Raw genomic sequence first — 20,107 nt, 5'->3', positions numbered from 1 at the left:
TGTGGGTAAACATTACTCAAACTTTTTTGCTTCTGTTCCAGAGTCTTTAGATTCTTTATCCAGGACAGATTTAGACAAGTATCAGCCTGTCTAAATCCTCCCTTTGCTCTCTTTCTCAAGATCTTAGAGCCTCTGTTGTTTTCTACTGCTGTTTACCTTTGGATACATGTCTTTACATGCTACAGTAAACTCCATTCAGAAATATTTGCCTCTTCTTTCTTCTGTAAAGAACTATTTTCTTTGTTCCTTTTTGTAGCTTTTAGAACCAAGCTTTTTGTAGTCCAGATTAGAATTTCCTAAAAGTTTAGATAATTGGGATTGTGTGTCTTGTGTTCAGATTTCACTGTAAAACGTATTGTCTCCAACTACAAATGTCTGTACCAAGTCTGCTGTGCTTATTGCTCTGTCTTTCTCTTCCACCACAAAATCAATCTTACTTTTACCTTCTCTCAGAAAAACATGGATGTGCTAAACAAAAATGCTTAGCAGAGAGTGGGAAACATGAGTTCTCCCCATTGTGCACATGGACAATGACCTGAGAATGGTCCAAAGGCATTTCCCTCTTCAGTTATGTACAGTTCTGGATCCACAGAAAAATGGGTCCCAAAGTCTGTTTGCCAACTGCCTTCATTTTGGTGAAATCTGCCTTCTGATCTTGCAAGGATGCCCATCTGGCTGCTCACCCTCCAGTATGGAAAAGTTTCCCACAGGGAAGATGTTGAAAATGAAGGATGAGTTGTTTAAAAGCCATTTTCCAACAGTCTATCTTTATTATGTAGCATTTCCACGAGGAACTGGCATTGCAGATGGTGGTCAGCACAGGCATGGTGAGAGAATCAGTCTTCAAGTATGCCTGGTTCTTCTTTGAGCTCCTGGTAAGAGTTGACAGTGGTATTTTACAGTTGGTTAATGGTGACATGTAGTAGATGTTCCAGGCACAGATTCAGCTGGGGGGTGACCTCTTCAGTTATTCTGCTCTGTATAAAGGAGAGGTCTCAAATAATGAAAGTACAGAGTACAAAATAAAGAGTTCTTCGTATTCATCCTCCTTCCTCACTATGGCAGTGATGGCAAAGTTCTGCATGAACTGCATGAGCAATAGTTTGTAAGCTACACAGCTTGCAAAAGACACACTCATCAACCAAATCCTTCCTTTTTGATAAATATCTGTTCCTGTCTTTTCCATTTTGTTTACATCATGGGAGCAGTGATAAAGCTCCACAAACTCACAGTTCTCCAGAGCCCTGCGGTGATGCATGTCAGGGGAAAAAATATAGTGATTTCCACTCTCAGCATGTAAGTAATGCAACATTAGGTCAAGAAATAAGAATTCCACAAGTGTCATTGTAAAGGGCTAAAGTGGCAAGCAGCAACATTTCAGAAGTCCATATGCAAGGGGTTGGGGGAGGGTGTTTCTCATTTCAGGTACTGAGAGTAGTCATCTATATGAATATGAACAGGAATCTATGTCTGTCTGTATTTGAGTCTTAAACTCTCTATTGTCATTGCCATGTAGGCTCTATCACAGCAGCTCTGAGAAAACGAGTGATTAAATTCAGGGAAAAGAAATTAGGAAATCTTACTTTTACTGACAAACTTAAAGCAGTATTTTACCTACAGTCTGGGCATTTTTTAGTGTTCTTTTTTCTGCTTTGCAGATAAAGAGTATGGCTCAGTATGTTCACAACACAGAGAAGCAAGATAATTCACGAAGAAGCCGGTTCTCTGATCGTTTCAAAGATGATATTACCACTATTGTTAGTGTGATTACTTCAGAGATTGCTGCACTTGTAGTCAAACCACCCAAGGTAAGTGGATGAAATAAGCACTATGGATCCTTGCTGCTCATCTTGTGTTACACTGAGCTACATTTAATCTCATTTCAAAATCAGCAGTGTTGCTAGAATTAGGCCAATATTCTCACATGCACCTTAAGCAAGAGTTGTGGTACTGTAAAAGGCAGCCTTGTGCTCTCTTAGCAAACTGTTTTTGTTCAACTCAGTTCCTCAGCCTTCTTCTCAGTGTGGCTGCAGTGTGCAAGAAGATAATTCCCTTTCCTATTGATGGAAAAGGCTGGTCATCCATTTTCAGTTGTAGTAATTCTTTATGTGTTAGCCAGCACATCAGACTGCAGGCCCAGTAGGGCTTCTTCCTTTACCCCCCTTTGCAGTTACCCTCTATCCTAATGAATTGTGTCTAATTCCTCATTTGAGTTCTCTGTAGTAGTAGAATATGCCATAGGACGGCAGTGCTCCTTGTGAATGTTGCAAAGGCCAACCAAAAGTGATCTAACCCTTGATTTCTTTAAAGAGACACTGGGTGCTTGAAAATTGATGACCAGAAATAAGACTTAAGTCCCATAAAATTCTTTCTACTTTTAACAAATTGCACTGATAAAACAGATTATAAAGTTGAAAGGATCACAAACTGTAATTTATATTTTAGCATTGCTACTGTAGGCCTGTATCCTTGATACCTCATTGGACTGGTCAGTAGAAAAAGCTAGGGCCACAGATAGGCACTGTTGTTTGTTCAGTTGTTGTAACCAACTTGTTTTCATGCCCCAGAGCTGCCAAATGCAGCTAGCCCAGCAGGGCAGGCCAGAGCAGCTGGGAGAGCTGGCCTACCAGGTCACTTTTCAACGAGCTCAGTTTCGTAATCCACTTCTTCAAAGTGCTCTGAGGATCAGAAACTGGGAAAGGGCAAGACCGGAAAAATTTGAGGAGAGAATCACAGAAGCGATTGTCACTGTTCACCAAAAGGCTGTTCTTGAAGCTCAATCCACTGGTGTGCTTCTCTGGTAGCCGCATACAGAGAAATAATTTCCACAGAAATGTTTACCTAAGCAATCAGTGACCTTTTTTTTATATACATTGGGAAATAAAACTTTTTTTACAATAAAAATGCTTTAACAGGATTATAGGCTTTGCAAGGAAATTAGTATTTATGGCTTCCTCACAAGAAATACACAGTTTTTTGTGGACTGTTAATTTAATTCTCATTTTGATAGAATGAGCGTATAGAACCTGATCATGTGTGAAAATTCCAGTGTTGTGTTTTTGGAATTAGGGCCATTGGTTAGATGTACAGAGTAGTAGGCAATATGTGTCTGATTTTTAAATCCAAGAAGTGATAATTGATGTTTCAATACGTGGTTGAGCATGCCAGATTGCCCTGGATTTTTACAGCGGTATGTCTGGCATATGCTTGCCTGCCCTAAAGGTAATAGAAAACCAGGTTTTTCTTCGCCATAGAAAAATCTTTTCATGTGCAAATTCCAGATTGCAGGGAAAATATATATTCCCAAACAGCAACAAAAAACTTGAAAAATGAAAAAGTGAATTGTAGCCACCCTGAGGTGCTGCACACCTGTTCTCACTAGCCAGAGGTGCCAGTACAGGCAATATTTTTCTCAGTCATCTACTTTGTCGTTTTTGAGCATTAAATATGTGCAGATCCCTCAGGCATCTTCACTAATTCCTCTTGGTGAACTACATAGGCTACTGAGAGTTTATGATTGAAATTGGTATGTTTGAAGTATCTGTAGCCTCATTTTAGAGGGTACATGAAGTTCTTTGTGATTCTTACTTGAGGCTGTGTATCTCTGGTAATCCGGCCAATTCCAAGCATACAAGAGCTTAGCTGCTGGATGGTGAACTCCACAGATTTATCTTACCACTATTTTGTTACTATCAGTCTTACACTTAAAATTTCTAAACAAAATACTTAGCATTCCATCAGCAAAGCCAGTCCAGGTTTTTCTTAATATTTTATATGTTTTAAGTTCCTAAACCAGCGTTCTATTATGTTCAATAGGAAAAAAAAGTCATGTGCAATACTGCAGCCAATAGGCAATTCAGAACAGTTCTCAAATTCATTGTTGTCAGCCCAAAGGGGTGCAAAATGTCACAAAGGGACATTTTGCTGTGAAACAGTTGAAATAATTTACAGAAGTGATTCTGTGCAATTTTAACAAGATCATGTGAACTGGAGAACTGAAACAATTTTGTCCTATATTTTCCCCAAGATGGTTCTGGGAGGTGACCCCTGCACTATTTTTCATTATTCTAAAAAGTCTTTCACCTTTATGTAAGTTCTATACATCATAACTGGAGTGTTTTCTTTTTTTAAGGAAAGTGAACAAGCAGAAAAAATTAATATCAGCCTGGCATTTTTCTTGTATGATCTTCTTTCTTTAATGGATCGAGGATTTGTGTTTAATCTCATCAAACATTACTGTAATCAGGTAGGCACCATGTATGATTGGGATTGCCTTTGGCTTATGTGTTTTCTTCTGTTTGATTAGTTTATCCATCAAGATCCTTTGAGTTGTGTTAAAGGTCCAGGTAAATTTCCTATTTCCTATTGCATATGCAATGATTTTAAAACCTCTTTTGATTTGTGATCTGCAAGAAAAAAATTGAGTGGACGTAAAGACTCTTTTGGAAATGTCATACTTTGCACTGCTGCAAAACATACATGGAACCATTTTTCTTCCCTTATTTTATTACTGCCCTTAGCAGTAGGGTCTGCAGATAATACAGATCAACTTTCTGACTCCTCCTGCTGAGTGCTGTGAGGACAGATGTATTAATTTAAGTAGTCACTCAAAATAATACATCTGTCTTCTTGCTTCACAAGTCTCTGAAAATTAAAAAAAAATGGTGATGCAGGATGTTGTTATGGAATTATTTGTTGTATTTGACAGGGAGCATTTTCCTTCTGTTTTGTGACCTGTATTGGTGCAGGTTCATCAGATATCTCCATAAATTCCTTCACTGATGTCATTTTTGATAAGAAGGGAAATGATGAGACCACCGGTGTTCTGTGTTGCCTAGCAGGACATTTTATGAGTTTGCCACAGACTCAGAAAAGTCCAGTTTGTTTTTCTTTTTTGCCTTGTGCAAAAGACAAAAATAATGTATATTTTTGTTTGGGGAGAAAAGAAGAAAGAAACAATTTGTTATCTCTTGGGAAGATGATAAGTCATCTGGGGAGCAGGGAGAGAGACACCATCGTTGTCAAACAAAGAGCAGCTAATGTATGGAAACTAGGTACAGTGAGCATTTTAATGCACACACGGCTAGATGTCTATGTCTTTTCAGGGAGCAGGATATTTCACTACATGGTAATTCAAATAATACTAGCCCATCACTTGACACTTTTTTGTTTGTTTTTCCTAGCTTTCAAACAAGCTGAATTCACTCTCCACCCTGATTTCCATGAGACTTGAGTTCCTGAGAATTCTCTGCAGCCATGAGCATTACCTCAATCTGAACCTCTTCTTCATGACATCTGCATCTGCTCCAGCATCTCCCTCTCCCTCCTTGTCCTCCCAGGTGTTTGTCCATTAGATAGATATTGCATGAATGTCACATGAAGCACATGTAGAAAAATACTCACGTTATTCTGTACTCAAACACTTAAGTTAGAATCAGCCACTGTTGGATCAGGGAGAAAAATTTCCCACTTGAGAAAAAGGGACAGAAGAAGAAAGGCTACAGGTGTGCTACTGCAAAACTGCATCTTCAGGAGTTAAAGCTGAATGTGACACAGACGCATGCTTCCTTGGAAACATGCACATGCACGTTCACAGAAAATGACTGTTGGGGTAGACACATAAGGTCTAAAAGGAACACAGCTCTGAAGGCCAGGTTACAGGCACACCCTTATCCCATCCACACAACCACAAATATGTATTTCAATATCTGTTTTGGAGAATTATGCCATGAAGCACTGCATTCTTTCCATGTGTTTGCCTTCTAATGGAACGTCTTACTTCCCAGGTGAAAATAGATTGTACCACTCTCTAAGTTAGTGACTAACACACTGCAGTTTTCAATATCCTGGAATAGTGAATTTTTGTTGAGCCTTCATGCTGCTTAAAATAGGATTATCATGGTTTCTTTTTCTGGTATTCTTTCTTCTGGGTTTCTCCCCCACAGTAGCACAGATCATGCTATATCTTTGTCCATGATTCCCTGTGGTTTTTTGAACAGTGTTCTCCTTTTTATTTGAACTTTAAGATTTTCTGTGTGGAAACACTTAGGTGTCCTGAGTAGACCGAGCAATCTGCATCATATCTTATTTCTCTAGGAATTTTTCCAGACTTGGTCTGATACTGACACAGCTCTGCCTTCTTTAATGTCAGGACCTCCCGTGATCTTCCTGACCACAGACTTCACAAACACTTCAGAAAAAGAAATTGTTGATTGGCACAGGACACACTATTTTGCCAGTCTTGTGCTCTCCTCTGCATTCTATGGAAATGGTTTTCTACAATGGGGCAAACCCCCTATAAAGACTGCTCACATGTCTGTTTTCTACCTCAGGGATCTTGCAGAGGTCAGGACTGGGTTGGAGCATTTCAGTGCAATGCTCCTTAATTGCCACAATGCTTGGAGACAAGGGGATGGAATTGAAGCTAAAAATGATGGGAGGTACAAAAACAGTCTGAGTAATGAACAGCAGTTCAAATTCATGGTTTCTTTTTTGAGTGTCATTGCCAAAGAATTGGTTGGATGCTAAGATGTGCTACATTCATACTTTAATAATCTGTTGTCATAGGTTCGTAATAGTAAATAATATTTTCCTGAAGTTTTTCCTGGTCTTAAAAACAAAGCATCACAGTGCATTTGGTTAATACTAATCCTGGATGCCAAAGAGCTAGAAATATGGCTCTTCTGCTTATTGGGATAAAAAAATATCAGCATGGTTCTTGTAACTAGTCTAGCAAGTCAGAGCTTGGCCAACATCATTTCAATTGATCTTTCCTTCAAGCAACATCATCAGCTCTTTTCTCCTTTAGGAGTAACCTACAGTGTACAGCCTGCACAAATCAATAAGGCTTTTGTGGCCCTTGCACGATTTAATGCACTAGCTGACCACCCTTGCAGTAATTTTGATCTGTCTACAGGAGTGCTGCCCACTTGAGTTAGACTTGCAGTAGAAATATGGTCTTGTAAATAAATCTTTTGAAATTTTTTAGAGATGCCAAACTCACTTAACTGGGTGCTCTACACTTTGACATTATTTCACACAAACATAGTACAGCCAATTCCTGTTTGTTTGGGGTTGAATGGGAGTGGGCCTAAGCATATGGATCCAAAATATGGGGCTGCTAAGAGACATGGGGTTCATTTGACTCAATATACTGGAAGATACCACAGTGTGGTATACTGATACTTCATGTGTTTGGGCTCTGTGGCTATTCCCAGGTCACTGACAGAAATATTGGAAGGAATACCGAAGAGTATAGATTAAAAACAAAATTTGAACTCATAAAACCCAGTAGCTGCAGTGGGAGTAGAGTTGAAGACTTATACTTACCTGAGCAAGGGACACGAACATTCCAGGTGACCTGTGGCACACACCTATGATTGGAGAAGCTAAGAAGTTCACAGCACATATATAGCAGCAACTTTCCATTCCTGGTCTGGCTGTATATCAGTCACAGCCATAAGTCAGAGCAGTTTGAAGGCTGGAGTAAATTATGCCAGCTGCCAACAAGCTCAGCCAAGGAGTTCCAGGGCAAAAGGAAGAATGGTTCACATGTCTTTCTTGACCTTACTTTCATACTAGACATCATGGATGCTGAAGAACACACGGTGAACAGCTTCTGACACCTAAGTCCCTCTTAATGTAGAGGCACTTTCTCTGTGATAGCTAATGGCTGCCCAATAAGAACACGAATGGAGAAAATTCTGACTTTGTGTCCTGTCCAAACTAACGAATACAGGGTAGGAATTTTATATCTCAAAAGGTGTAAAATGTGTTGCTTGCATAGAACGGAAAGGATGAGATTGCATCCTAGCAAGCTTTTAATTTCACACACAGATGTCTTCCTCCAAAATGTCCAGCCTACTTTCGAAGTCTATGGTTTTCCTCTGGTAGAGATTTTCTATTTGTTACATTGACTGTGACTGTGATCTCTTTAAGAAGCCTTCATTTCAGTGATCATTCTTTAATACTTCTAATATATTTCCGCAGAACTCCAGCTCCTGCTCTAGTTTCCAGGACCAGAAAATCACTGGTATGTTTGACCTCTCAGCTGAGTACCGTCAGCAGCACTTCCTGACCGGCTTACTTTTCACTGAATTGGCAGCAGCACTGGACGCTGACAGCGAAGGGTGTGTATCCTAATTTGCAGATTTCAGAACAGGTCACACTGTTACTCTTGGCAAGGGCATAGTTTGACTCCAGGACAGTCCTGGTTCCCCCATGCTTTTCAGTGAGTCACTCTGTAACATAGAATGACCCAGTCATGGTTTTATCTGCAGTATGTTCCTCTCAATTAATAAAAATATACTATTTGTGGTGGTAGTATTGGTTGAATACAGAAATTGAGAAGACAAAATTTCAGTTGCTCTTCCCTCTAAAACACCTCTGTCTTTGTCTGAACTTTAGCGTTTAGCTAAAATTTGGCCAGAGTCTGATACTTTTCCTCAAGCATCTCTCTTTACCACAATGAATTTTTATGAGAAATTTGAAAGACATGTATGCCCTTTGATTCTGGTAAAGTATCTTGGAGATTTAAGATACCTATCATTTGCAGGGAACAGGAATCTCTGCTCAGAATGAAAGAGATTATCAAGTGCATACTGATGTTTATTATTTGTTTCTTTCACCTCCTTTCTATTTATTAAATCTTTGATTTATAAGTGATTTGTGCATGATCCATGAATGGAACTCATGGATGGTTTCTGTGTTAACAGGATTAGCAAGGTGCAAAGAAAAGCTGTCAGTGCTATCCTTAGCCTGCTGAGTTCCCATGACCTAGACCCACGTTGCTCCAAAAAGGAGGTGAAGATTAAAATTGCAGCTCTTTACCTCCCTTTGGTTGGTATCATTTTGGATTCTCTGCCGCAACTCCATGATTTTACAAGTAAGACCTTTGAATTTTTCAACTCCTAAGAGAGACTTGTCTAAATAATTTATCAAACATAAGAGATTCATCTAGTAAGATAGAATATTTCTTTACATAGAAGTAAACTGGATTTTTACAGACAGGAAAAACTTCAGTGTCCCCACTTCATGAGAAAGTGATAGACCAGAGATACATCTGTAAGTGCTCCTGCATATCTCTTAGTTGAAGTTTTCTGACCTGCCAAATAAAGCCTGCAATTTCTGCCAGAAATATTTAGCTCTACATACACGTAACAGTAGTGAAAATATTGATAGTGATACTGACATCATGTGACACTACAATTATAGAAATTAGATTGTATTCTCTTTTTCTATTGCTTTTCTGCTGCTATTAACATTATACCAAAATTAATTAATTAAAGGTTTATACTTTGAAGAGTATATTTTTGTCACTGATTCTGACAAATTTCACATTTAAATGTCTTAACAAAAAACTTACTAGTATGAAAGTGTTATTTGCCACTTTCAATTGGGTAAGGTGAAAGTATTTACTATACATTCATACATATAATACAGAAATATAAATAAATACATAAATAAATTGTCTAATTAGATCTCACACCATTCTTTTAATCTAAGTATTATCCTTATACCATAGATGAAAAAAGTTATTATGAAGAAGCCCAGATGTACCAATGTGCCTAGTTTTAGAGTGTCTTCCTTTGAGAATCTGTTACAAGAGGCTGTGATCACATTCTGAACATGTGTGGTCCAGCTGATCACTCAGCTTCTCTGAAAAACAGAACTTTCAAAACACAAAATGGATGCTCAGAATCAGACGAGATTTTTACAAAACTTTAGTATAAATAACTTCATTTGCTAAAAGTGATGTCAAGAACTAGCAGGGAATAGAAGCAGTTAGGTGCCTGATATAAAACTTGTCTTTAAGTCAGAAGGCAATACTAGATCTGTCAGCCCTTAACAGATTTACATACTTTGTTGAATATTACCAAATCCATGTCTAGTTTCTGTGCTTATCCTCTTGACTGAAATTAACTAGAACTGGATGGTTCCAAGTCTTACGAAGTACTGGCTTGGCTTTGAACTTCAGAGATAATCTCATGCTTGCTACCACCTTTTATGTATTTTATGTGTTTGAGTAATTTGGCAGACTTTGCAGATGGCTCAGATGGCTGCAATTCCTCTTGCTAATGCTGTGCCTCTTTCACTACTTGGTACATCAGCCAGACAAACAGTCTCAGGGATGGAAGTGCCAGTTTTTTTGCTCAGTCACAGACCAAAGAAAAACTGACACATGAGCAGAAGCAACTGGATTACCCCTGAAGTTCCAATGGAATATTTCAAATTTAGTTTCAGATATCCGCAGTGGAAAGGGTCGCACAGGAAACCCAGAAGAAGAACAAGAGGCTTCAGGTGCAATCAACCAAAACGTGGCCCTTGCCATTGCAGGGAGTCAGTTCAACATCAGGAACTCTGGAATACCTCTGGTGTCACTGGTATGTTCACCGCTCTGCCAGTCTCCTTTCTTCTATCTGTTTTCATCTTCCTTCTTTCCTCCTTTTATCCTTTTTTGCCACTAACAGCTACAGTCAAGAGAAACTGCATTTCTGTTTTTTCCAGCCCTGACTGAGCCCTCATAGTCCTTCTGTCATCTCCTATTCTCTTCTAGTTAGTTAATTGCTATTTTACCATACATTGTTCACTTTTTTCTCCCACATGCCTATTTCCATTTCCAAACCAAATCTAGACTCATTTCCAGATCAGCAAATGCCACTATGGCAGCCCCACAGTTCCAGTCTTACCTGAATCCATGGATCTAGGATTCAGATGTTTCTTTCTCTCTATGTATGGTCTTTCCTTATATGTTTTGGTTTGTTTAATCTACTATGCAATTTGGCTGATGCAACTGCATGGCAGGGTGGAAGCAAATGATTACAGAATCTTTTTCCTACATTTTAATATGGAAATTATGATACAAGCATGTAGCAAACTGGAGCTTCTCTCAGTCTTTCACTTGTATTCAACTGGGCCTTTCACTAATTACACATACAGTCAAAATTACAATAACTATCACCTGGAAGAGGTCAAATTTACTGAAGTCCAATCCTGAGGTTTGATTCCAATGAAATTTAAATAAGATTACTTTTCCCAAATGACCTTGCTCTACTTTTTCTTCTTTCAATTGACAATTACTTTATGTGTTCATAGCCCTACAGACAGACTGCCACATTAGGTCCTGATACTACTCGCAACCTTTTGATCTGTTTCCTCTGGATTATGAAAAATGCTGATCAGAACCTAATACAGAAATGGATTGCAGACCTTCCATCCATGCAACTTAACAAGATTTTAGACCTCCTCTTCATTTGTGTTTCATGCTTTGAGTATAAGGTAAGTGAAACAAGGCATAGTTTTGTTGTCCTGGTTTGGATCCATTTTTTTCTTTAAATTCCAGCTGTCCGGGGGAAATCAGTTATTGACAATAGTTAAATTAGCACTTACCTAACATAGACAAATTACTTCAGACAAATAACTGACAATAGCCTTCAAGCAAAATGCTGCTGAAACTTTTGAGGAAGTCCTATGAAGATATCCTAAGTAGTTTAATTATTTTCTTTTATCTGGGTATTTTAGGGCTATTTTTGGTGGGACTTATACCGACAGCTCCTGTAAGTACTAGACAGGACACTAAGGATGACCATTTAGTTATGAGCAGGACTTGATGTCAGCTCTCTTCTCTCTGAGAGGGTCTGTCTGAAATGGACCAAATAACCTTCTCTCTGAACTTTAATTTCTTTCTCTGTAACACAGAACTACATCTTTGTTTCTATTAGCAGTGCATCTTGTACCTCATTCCTCATTTGCAGCATTTATTAGACTTTATATATAAATCAATCAAATTCACTGCTTTCTGCCCCCTCTACAGGCCTCTCCTATTGTATCTCATTCTGGAGATATAATTTGGTCTTATGATCAAAAATGGAGGCACTGGTGATGATTGCTTTAACTTTACTTCCAGGGCAAGCAGAGCTCAGATAAAGTTAGCACCCAAGCACTCCAGAAGTCACGCGATGTGAAAGCTCGATTAGAAGAGGCTTTACTGAGAGGAGAAGGAGCCAGAGGAGAAATGATGAAGCGCTGCAGAATACCAGCTGGTACTTCATGCCATTGCCCCCCATGTCTTTTGAGAGGAACTCAAGTGTCTGTAAACATAAATGAGATTTTTGGGTTTGTGCACACTATCCATTTTCATCCTTGTCCATTTCACCCCCTTTTCACCCACAGTCCATTCCTTTGCAGACCATTCTTGGTTTTGCATGGATGAAAATATCATTAGGTTTCAACTGTCCAAGGTGTAGCTAGGACTGAGTTCCTCTCATGTGAAGAATATGAAGCCAAGAAAGAAGTTTCAAGATGTTCTAAAAAGTTATGTTAGTATCTAATTAAGAACTAAGAAATGTTATCAAACCTATCACTAAAAACAAACTGTTCATAGCAAAAAAGGTTGCTTCATTTAATAAATGAAAAATCTGTGCAGCTTTTTTGTAGACATTAAGCAAGTTAATGCTCTAAAAATCCTAAGTAAAAAAAAAAGTGATGAGTCTTTTTACTAGAGCCCTGAACCTGTAAATTGAATGGTTTTAGTTCTGACAGACTACTACAGAAATATATCTCTTTCTTTTGGCAAGCTGCCAGACTTCAGGTGTCCCCTTTGTTTTAATCTCTCTGACATATGTTACACTCTTAGGGAATGACAGATCAGCAGGGGTAAATGAAAATTTGCGCTGGAGAAAGGAGCAGACACAGTGGCGGCAGGCAAATGAGAGACAAGACAAGTAAGTAATTTAATTAATGCATATTGCTTTTATTAGAACCAAGCTGCTTGGGGTTTTTATGTTTTGTTCTTGCTCCTAGGATGTTTTATTAAAAAATCAGTAGTTTCATTCCTTTCCCTCTTTTGTCAAAGAGAAAGAAAAATAAAATGTTTCTGTAGCAGAAATATTCAGCTGTTACTATGACACAACAAAGAGGCCACAAGAATGGAGAGAAGGAGAATTTTAAATTGCTATCTACACATTTTTCCCTTCTTATTGACAGTGTGGCAAACATTAGTTAGTGTAAGGGTCCTATAAGAGGCTTGCTACATTTATTTCTTTGTTGCTCTTGGCTCCACAGTACATACAGTACTGTGGTACATGTTTTGCCATATTAAATCAGCTAAGCTTGGTTTGACATGCTATATTAATATTGAGAAGCTCTGCTAGCAGGAGTCAGGGAAGATAATGCTTTGGGATTGTAGCAGCAGTCATAAGATATGTGTCATACCAGAGAGGATCCCTTCAGCGTGTGGATCAGAGCTCAGTGGTTGCTGGAAATAGCCCAAACACCTGTAAAGTTCACTAAATTTGTTCGGTTCTTACTCTTATTGGGATTTGTGCCCTTATTGTAGCACTAAAGTTTTGGCAGTCCCTTTTTTTTGTTGTTGTTGCTTTGAGTCATTGTAGTTATTAACCATATGACCTCCCTGATTTCCTTTCTTAGCTCTCCTCAGAATTATATGTTTGTGCACTAAAGGATGGCTCTTTCCTCCTCTGGTTTTATTTTTGGGTAAACATATGTAGCAGAGCAGCTACACACTTTGAAGTCACTCAGAAGCATGATTGTGAGGGTGTTGCTCCAGCTGTAGATTTACACCTTAGGAACTTTGGCCGAAGTCACAGGACCTTTAATCTCAAGCTCTAGAGAGCAGCCTCTAGCCAGGCAACAGCACTTTTTGAGCAGCTTAGGAAAAAGAAAAATGCCTCTTTGCATTTCTGACCTGGATGTGTGAAAATGCAGTTTTGTTAGTATCTGCTCCTATGTTTATTCCGCTGCAGAGGAACTGTGTTCCAGACCTTGTTCTTAAGTCTCAGCTAAGAAGGTATTTGTGTAGCCTCACCACTATCTCCTGTCTTTCATCATTATTTCAGTTCTCTCTTAAATGTCCTGGGACTCTGCTGTATGGACCTGCTGTCTTTTCTTGTCAACAGTCTCAGTCTCTATAAATTGCCTACATTAAACGATGCTTCTATGGCACTGAAGCAATTTCGACTTTGGTCTAGTCTACTTTTTACTTTTTGTTTTTACTTTTTTTAATGGAATTGTCAGATCAGTTATCTATTACCCCATTTCGGAGTTTTGTGTCCTGTTACAGGCAATGCATTCAGAAATTACAACATAGTTTACTGAACAACTGAAAGATACTAAGTAGCCATTATGAAGATGACTATTAAGGAAGAAAAGCATCTATCCCAACTGTCTAGAGGCCTAGTTTTCAGAAGTCCCCTTTGTGACTGCTCTTCTATGATAGCAGCTTTCCTAATTTCATTCCACAGTTTTTAAGAAACATTTCTGAACACTATTGTCATTGTGGGATCATTCAGAATGGTATGCATTTGTATTCTGGCTTTCCTTAAACACCAAGTCATCTAACTCTTGGGATACACTCTGCTTGCTTTAACTAGAACTTCTTTTCCAGGACAAAAGCTGAGCTAGACCAAGAAGCTCTGATCAGCGGAAACCTGGCAACTGAAGCTAACCTGATCATTCTTGATATGCAAGAGAACATCATTCAGGTGAAAAATAGTAGAGGTGGCTTAGTTCCAATCCCTGGTCTCTCAGAAGCCAGTGGAAGAAAGATTAATTTTTCCTTTTGTTTCTTAGTGCAAATACTTTGAGATCATCTGTAAACTTGTATAGTGTTGAATAGAAAAAAAAAATTCACAGGTAGGGTGGAGAAAACTTCATGCTTGAAAACCTGTTAGTAGAAATTCTGAACTCCTAGATTTCTCATGGGTTCTCAAGAGCAGAACTTCAGTTCCTGTGTGCCAGTTCATTGCAGAATTACCTCATACAGTTATTGTTTTTCTCCTTCCTATGTAGGCCAGCTTTGCAGCAGAATGCAGAGATAATCTCTTGGGAGGAGTTTTGAAGGTCCTGGTAAATTCTCTTGGCTATGATCAGAGCACAACTTACCTGACTCATTGCTTTGCTACACTCCGAGCACTCATTGCCAAGGTATGCTCTTGATAAACTTTTGTTTTCATGCTTACAATCAAATTAATAGAAAAGCACGTGTAGAGCAGGGCTGTGTCCATTACTTTTCTCTGACATTTATTAAATATATTTTGCATATGTAAATACAAATTAGTATCTATAGGGTTGTTGCAGGATTTCTGCATCTGTTATAAGGTTATTTCACTGACCACACAAGATGGAATAATTAAATCTGAATAATCTTGTAGGTTTAGCAGCCTACTCTTAAACATATAAGATTTATAAATCATAAAAAAGTAAGCAATTCCACACGCTTTATTTCAAATACATTCTGATTTTAGTTAGGAATCTTAATGCCAAGAACTGCACAAGAATTCCGTAAAATCAAATTTAAGTTGTTACATCAGCAAGGCTAGTTTCCAGTCAGATGGGCAGCAGAGAAATCAAAACTCATGAGACATTGAGGGCACCATTTTAGATTTCCATTTCTAGGATGAGTTTCAAAATGCTAAGTAGATTCTAAGACATTGACAGTTTTCATCTTTGTTCTGCCTGAAAACTAAGCCAAATCCTCATCTCTCTTCCACTTCTGTATCACCAATTAAAAAACTTCAGATCAGAAAAGGCAGCAACAATAAAGAAAAAAAAACCTAACAAAACAAATAAAACCTCACAAATTTCAAAACATATATGAGGACAGAAATTGACCCAAAGTATTTTTTTTAATAATAGGGGTCATAAGGAGCTGGGTGCTTCATACGGACTCTAAAACCTTTTTAAGATTCATTCTCCTACAAAGAAAAACAGCTCCACTAAGGAAGAATGCATTAAATGTTTATTTTCCCTAAACAATTCTAAAATAAAAATAAGAAACAGGATACTCCTGTCCAGTTAATGCCTGTCTGCTCTTAAATGCAGATTGGCTGATAAAGCCTAATTAAAGGGTAGATACCTGAATAGTTATGAAACTAATAATTATGTTTTCATTTTACTTTATCTTTAAAAGCTAACTTCCAATTACAGTAATGAATTTTGTGAAGCAATTCTTATTCTCATTGAAATAGATCTTGTAGTTAAGCTGACTCTGTTCTGTATTTCATGAAGCAATCAGTCCAATTACTTCTATTACACTGTAGGCATATAGATGTTATTTTACAAGTAAAAGTGATAAAACCATCTGCCAGCAGGTTTGCAATATAAATTAGACACAAAACAGTGAGCGAATGGACTGAAGAAAGGCTGAGAACTGGGAAATCGGTCTGCAGATTGGAAGCAATATCTTGCGTTCACTCAGACAGCTTTATCAGTCCTGTGTATGTAGATGTGGTACTGGTGCATCTGTGCTGTCTCTGCTGAGAGTTTCTTTGGACAGACATCCTGCCCCCTGAGTTTACTGCCTGCCGTGTGCATTGTGTACACACTGTAAAGGAGGGTCTGGCATGAAAGCTTGGCAGTGCAAGTTTTTTCATACGCCATAGGAGGAAGAACGAATTGGAGGCCTGGGGAAGGGTAGAGCATTGGTGCAAAGAGCTAAAAATTGCTCCATATATTTAAGGAAGTATTTGCATGCTTCATCAATCATTATGTATTCTGAAAATAGCAAATCTCCATGCTTCTAAGAATTTTGCAATATTTTATGTTTTCAAAAACTCCTGGAGCCATCATACTCTGAGTTTATTCTGTCACTTTCTCTTTTCTCCAAAACACAAACCCTTCTTTTCAAATCCTTCTTTCTTGTAAAAAATCTTAGAAATGGAATCTGCAACATCACAGGAATCAGAAATGTGAATAAAAATATGTATAAAATGTAGTTTTTAAAAACTTTGGACTTTTTGTGAACCCTGTCACTTTTGTGCACTAAGATAATGATGTTTTAATGGCTATAAATAAGAGTAATAAATGTTTTCTTCCTTTTCCCTTAGTTTGGAGATTTGCTGTTTGAAGAGGAGGTTGAACAGTGTGCTGACCTGTGTCAAAGAGTTCTCCATCACTGCAGCAGCAGCATAGATATTACACGAACTCAAGCTTGTGCCACTCTTTATCTCCTCATGAGATACAGCTTCAGCTCTACCAGTGTAAGATTTTGAGAGCAGCAGTATATTTTGTGCCACCTTTTTTTGTGACCAATTGAAACAAAGACTGAAGCTGCAACAGCAAGTAGAATGCATCTGCAGTCACCTGGTCTGCTGTTTCACACATTTGAACCAAGAGAAGTGCTAGAAGTGCAGGGGGAAAGTGGCTTTAATTATTGTTCATTGCATTGATTCAGGAAACGTGACTCAATATCATCCTCCAATATCAAACAGAGCAGCATTAGGCCTCTGATAGCGAAGACCGTACAATGCATATGCAATACCCTTCACCTTGTCTTTTTTCTTTCATTCCTGTGTCAGAACGACTCAGTCTAGTTCTATTCTAAAGTAATTGCAACTTCTGTATACTGCTGTACACTTGTATTAATAGGAATTCTTCACCAGCACCTTGGTCTTAGGACTAGGCTCTGATTTTTACCACACAAGTGGAGCAAAATACATACACTCTGCATGTAGATTAATAATGTTCTAGCATAAAAGCATTTGCATTAGCATTTTGGATAGCATCTGATCTTGCACAGAATTTTCTTCACTAGTTATTACGTTAAAAGCCTTGGATATGTAAAAAGTGTAAACTCTGTAGAAGGAAAATATACTGCAGGCACACCACGATCATCAGGGTGTAATGCATTACTAATTGAAGCTCCCAGAGGCCTTTTGCCTCCGAGATTTGTTTCCAGAATGTTTTTCCAGTCATTCTTCCTCGTCTGTTCCTGTGTATGGTCTGATCCACACACTCACTGGCCTGTGCAAAGGGGGAAAGGGGTGCTTCTGGCTTTCTCCTGTCTCAAAATGCATGCATATTTCAAGGAACATTCTAGCTCCAAAGTACAGACATGCCAGATTAGGGATCTTTGGCTTAAGTGGGTAAAACATGATTAGGTTTGATGCACCAGGGGCCAGTTATGTGAGCAGTGAGTCTACTGCACTCAATCTGGACAGGAGAAAGTGGGTTTGCTTCATAGAAGAGGTAGATGTGTGAACTGCAGCGCAGCCATCATTCTCTCATGCTTTTGTTTTTTTCTTCTGGAAGAATTTTTCAAGAGTGAAGATGCAGGTGACCATGTCGCTAGCTTCTCTGGTTGGAAAATCGCCTGAGTTCAATGAGGAATTCCTTCGACGATCCTTGCGAACCATCCTGGCCTATGCAGAGGAAGACACAGAGATGCAGGCAACGCCATTTCCCATTCAGGTTAAATCTTTTATGGCATCAGTGGCTTTTATCAGGAGCTTTCACATAGGACAATGCTTGAAGCAAGTTCTAGGTCTTGGTCTTCCAAAGCAATGAAAAGGATGAAGACATTATTGCATGAGTTTATGTCTAGCCCAACAATAAGGGGGGAAGAAGTGAATATTATTCCATAAAATAAACTGTAAAGAATTTCCCCTGAAATCACATTACAGGAGAATCATCACTTGGTTTTGAGTACAGCTTTCTCCTAGACCTCAGCAGGAACTATGCCCTCTAAGAGTTTCCCAAAATGGAATTTGATTCATTGTTTTCAGACAAGTACCATCTGGGTAACTTTTCTCTCTTTGTCAGCTTGTAAGGTGTCAGCAGCAATAATGAAAAACATGTCAGACAACTGTCAAACACTTTGTTAAAATTCTTAGAGTAACTCAGGTTGTACCGAAAAACATCTGGTTTCAGATGTAAAATCAACTAAAGCTAAACTCCATTAGCACATTTGACTTATTCAGAAATAAATAGATCAAAGGATCTATTTATTTAGATTTTATTATTCAGCTAATTTTGATTAATTAAAATATGTGTGTGTGTAAGATTTGCTATGTATGCAGCCTTTGCTGCATTATATAGAGCTGAAGAAAACATCCTGACATTTTCTTGGGTAAAAGAGGCTTAAGGAGATTAACGTCATCTGGTGCAGATACTGTTGTTTTTCCAGAGGAAAAAATAAACACCTGAGAATTTCACATTGATCTTTGCATTGCTTCAGGTAGAGGAGCTACTGTGTAATCTGAACGGCATCCTGTCAGATACAGTGAAAATGAGGGAATTTCAGGAAGATCCAGAGATGCTGATGGACCTCATGTACAGGTGAATCCATTTAGAATTGCTACTGAGAAAATTCTGGAGTGAGGTGAGCTGAACTATGCATTTTAGGGACATAGCTGTGACAAAGTCTCTATCTGTTCTGTTCGTGCACATTTCCTTTTTATCAGAGCTGGTCTTTAGCAGGGTGCCTAGGCTGCAGTAGTGAGCACATTGCAGTGCAGCCTCTGGGAGGTGGACATAGATTTGGGCAAGGATAAGAGTAAGGAACATTGAAGAGTCTTGGATGCAACAGTTTTACTTTCTTCATAGCTCCTCTGTCTCCTGCCCAGCACAACCTAACCATTTCTTTTGCTTTCTGTTTAATGAATCATACAGAGCAAAGACAGAAATGTCTTCTTCCATTGAACCCAGGGGAAGAATTATAAGGGTATTTTTGTTATTTGAGAAGTGATCATTCACACCTGTTTTCTGGCCTGTGTTTTCAGAATTGCAAAAGGATACCAGACATCCCCGGACTTGAGGCTGACTTGGCTGCAGAACATGGCAGAGAAGCACACCAAGAGGAAGTGCTACACAGAAGCAGCCATGTGCCTGGTCCATGCTGCAGCACTGGTGTCAGAGTACCTCAGCATGCTTGAGGATCGGAACTATCTCCCTGTGGGCAGTGTCAGTTTTCAGGTAAAAGGCTTTGCTGGCATAAGGCAGTTCTGGTCTGTGTGTTTGTTCTTGCGCTAAGCAAAGCAGAGGTGCGTGCATGGGGCAGATGTTACAATGGCAGTTTCCAGTTTCTATTTCCAGCAGTTTGATACTGTAATCTCTCTCTAAATTTGCTAAGTAGAACCCCTCTATTATCACATGCTTTTTCTAGGGCTGTTACTTATCAACTGTGACAGATGCATTTTTCAAACTTCTTTCTCATAATCTAGATAATTGGAGCTGCTCAGCTCTTTCAAGCGTGTTCTCCAATCCTTTGATTGCCCTCAAGTTACTAACCAAACCCTTTTGACTGATGAATGACAATCACTGCAGTCAATCCAGTATATCCAAGTCTAGTAAAATTGTCCCATAAATTCTT

At 38.7% G+C, this 20,107-nt stretch overlaps 1 protein-coding gene across 1 annotated transcript in view; it reads left to right on the top strand.

Moving 5' to 3' along the window:
• Positions 1 to 20,107, top strand: part of DOCK8 (dedicator of cytokinesis 8) — a 91,175-nt gene that overhangs the window by 56,725 nt on the left and 14,343 nt on the right. Inside the window, exons 24-39 of the mRNA XM_058824262.1 lie at positions 780 to 875; positions 1,659 to 1,808; positions 4,133 to 4,246; positions 5,184 to 5,339; positions 7,990 to 8,129; positions 8,715 to 8,884; positions 10,237 to 10,382; positions 11,095 to 11,277; positions 11,906 to 12,041; positions 12,635 to 12,722; positions 14,405 to 14,501; positions 14,809 to 14,943; positions 16,845 to 16,997; positions 18,049 to 18,207; positions 18,974 to 19,074; positions 19,518 to 19,710. Of these exons, the coding sequence (XP_058680245.1) occupies positions 780 to 875; positions 1,659 to 1,808; positions 4,133 to 4,246; positions 5,184 to 5,339; positions 7,990 to 8,129; positions 8,715 to 8,884; positions 10,237 to 10,382; positions 11,095 to 11,277; positions 11,906 to 12,041; positions 12,635 to 12,722; positions 14,405 to 14,501; positions 14,809 to 14,943; positions 16,845 to 16,997; positions 18,049 to 18,207; positions 18,974 to 19,074; positions 19,518 to 19,710 (2,217 nt within the window). The remainder of the gene's footprint in view (positions 1 to 779; positions 876 to 1,658; positions 1,809 to 4,132; positions 4,247 to 5,183; positions 5,340 to 7,989; positions 8,130 to 8,714; positions 8,885 to 10,236; positions 10,383 to 11,094; positions 11,278 to 11,905; positions 12,042 to 12,634; positions 12,723 to 14,404; positions 14,502 to 14,808; positions 14,944 to 16,844; positions 16,998 to 18,048; positions 18,208 to 18,973; positions 19,075 to 19,517; positions 19,711 to 20,107) is intronic.

This window comes from Ammospiza caudacuta, chromosome Z (genome assembly GCF_027887145.1).
Source record: "Ammospiza caudacuta isolate bAmmCau1 chromosome Z, bAmmCau1.pri, whole genome shotgun sequence".
In the NCBI taxonomy this organism is placed as follows: domain Eukaryota; kingdom Metazoa; phylum Chordata; class Aves; order Passeriformes; family Passerellidae; genus Ammospiza; species Ammospiza caudacuta.
The sequence above is the reverse complement of the archived record's forward strand: the minus strand, read 5'-3'. Positions and strand labels throughout refer to the sequence as shown.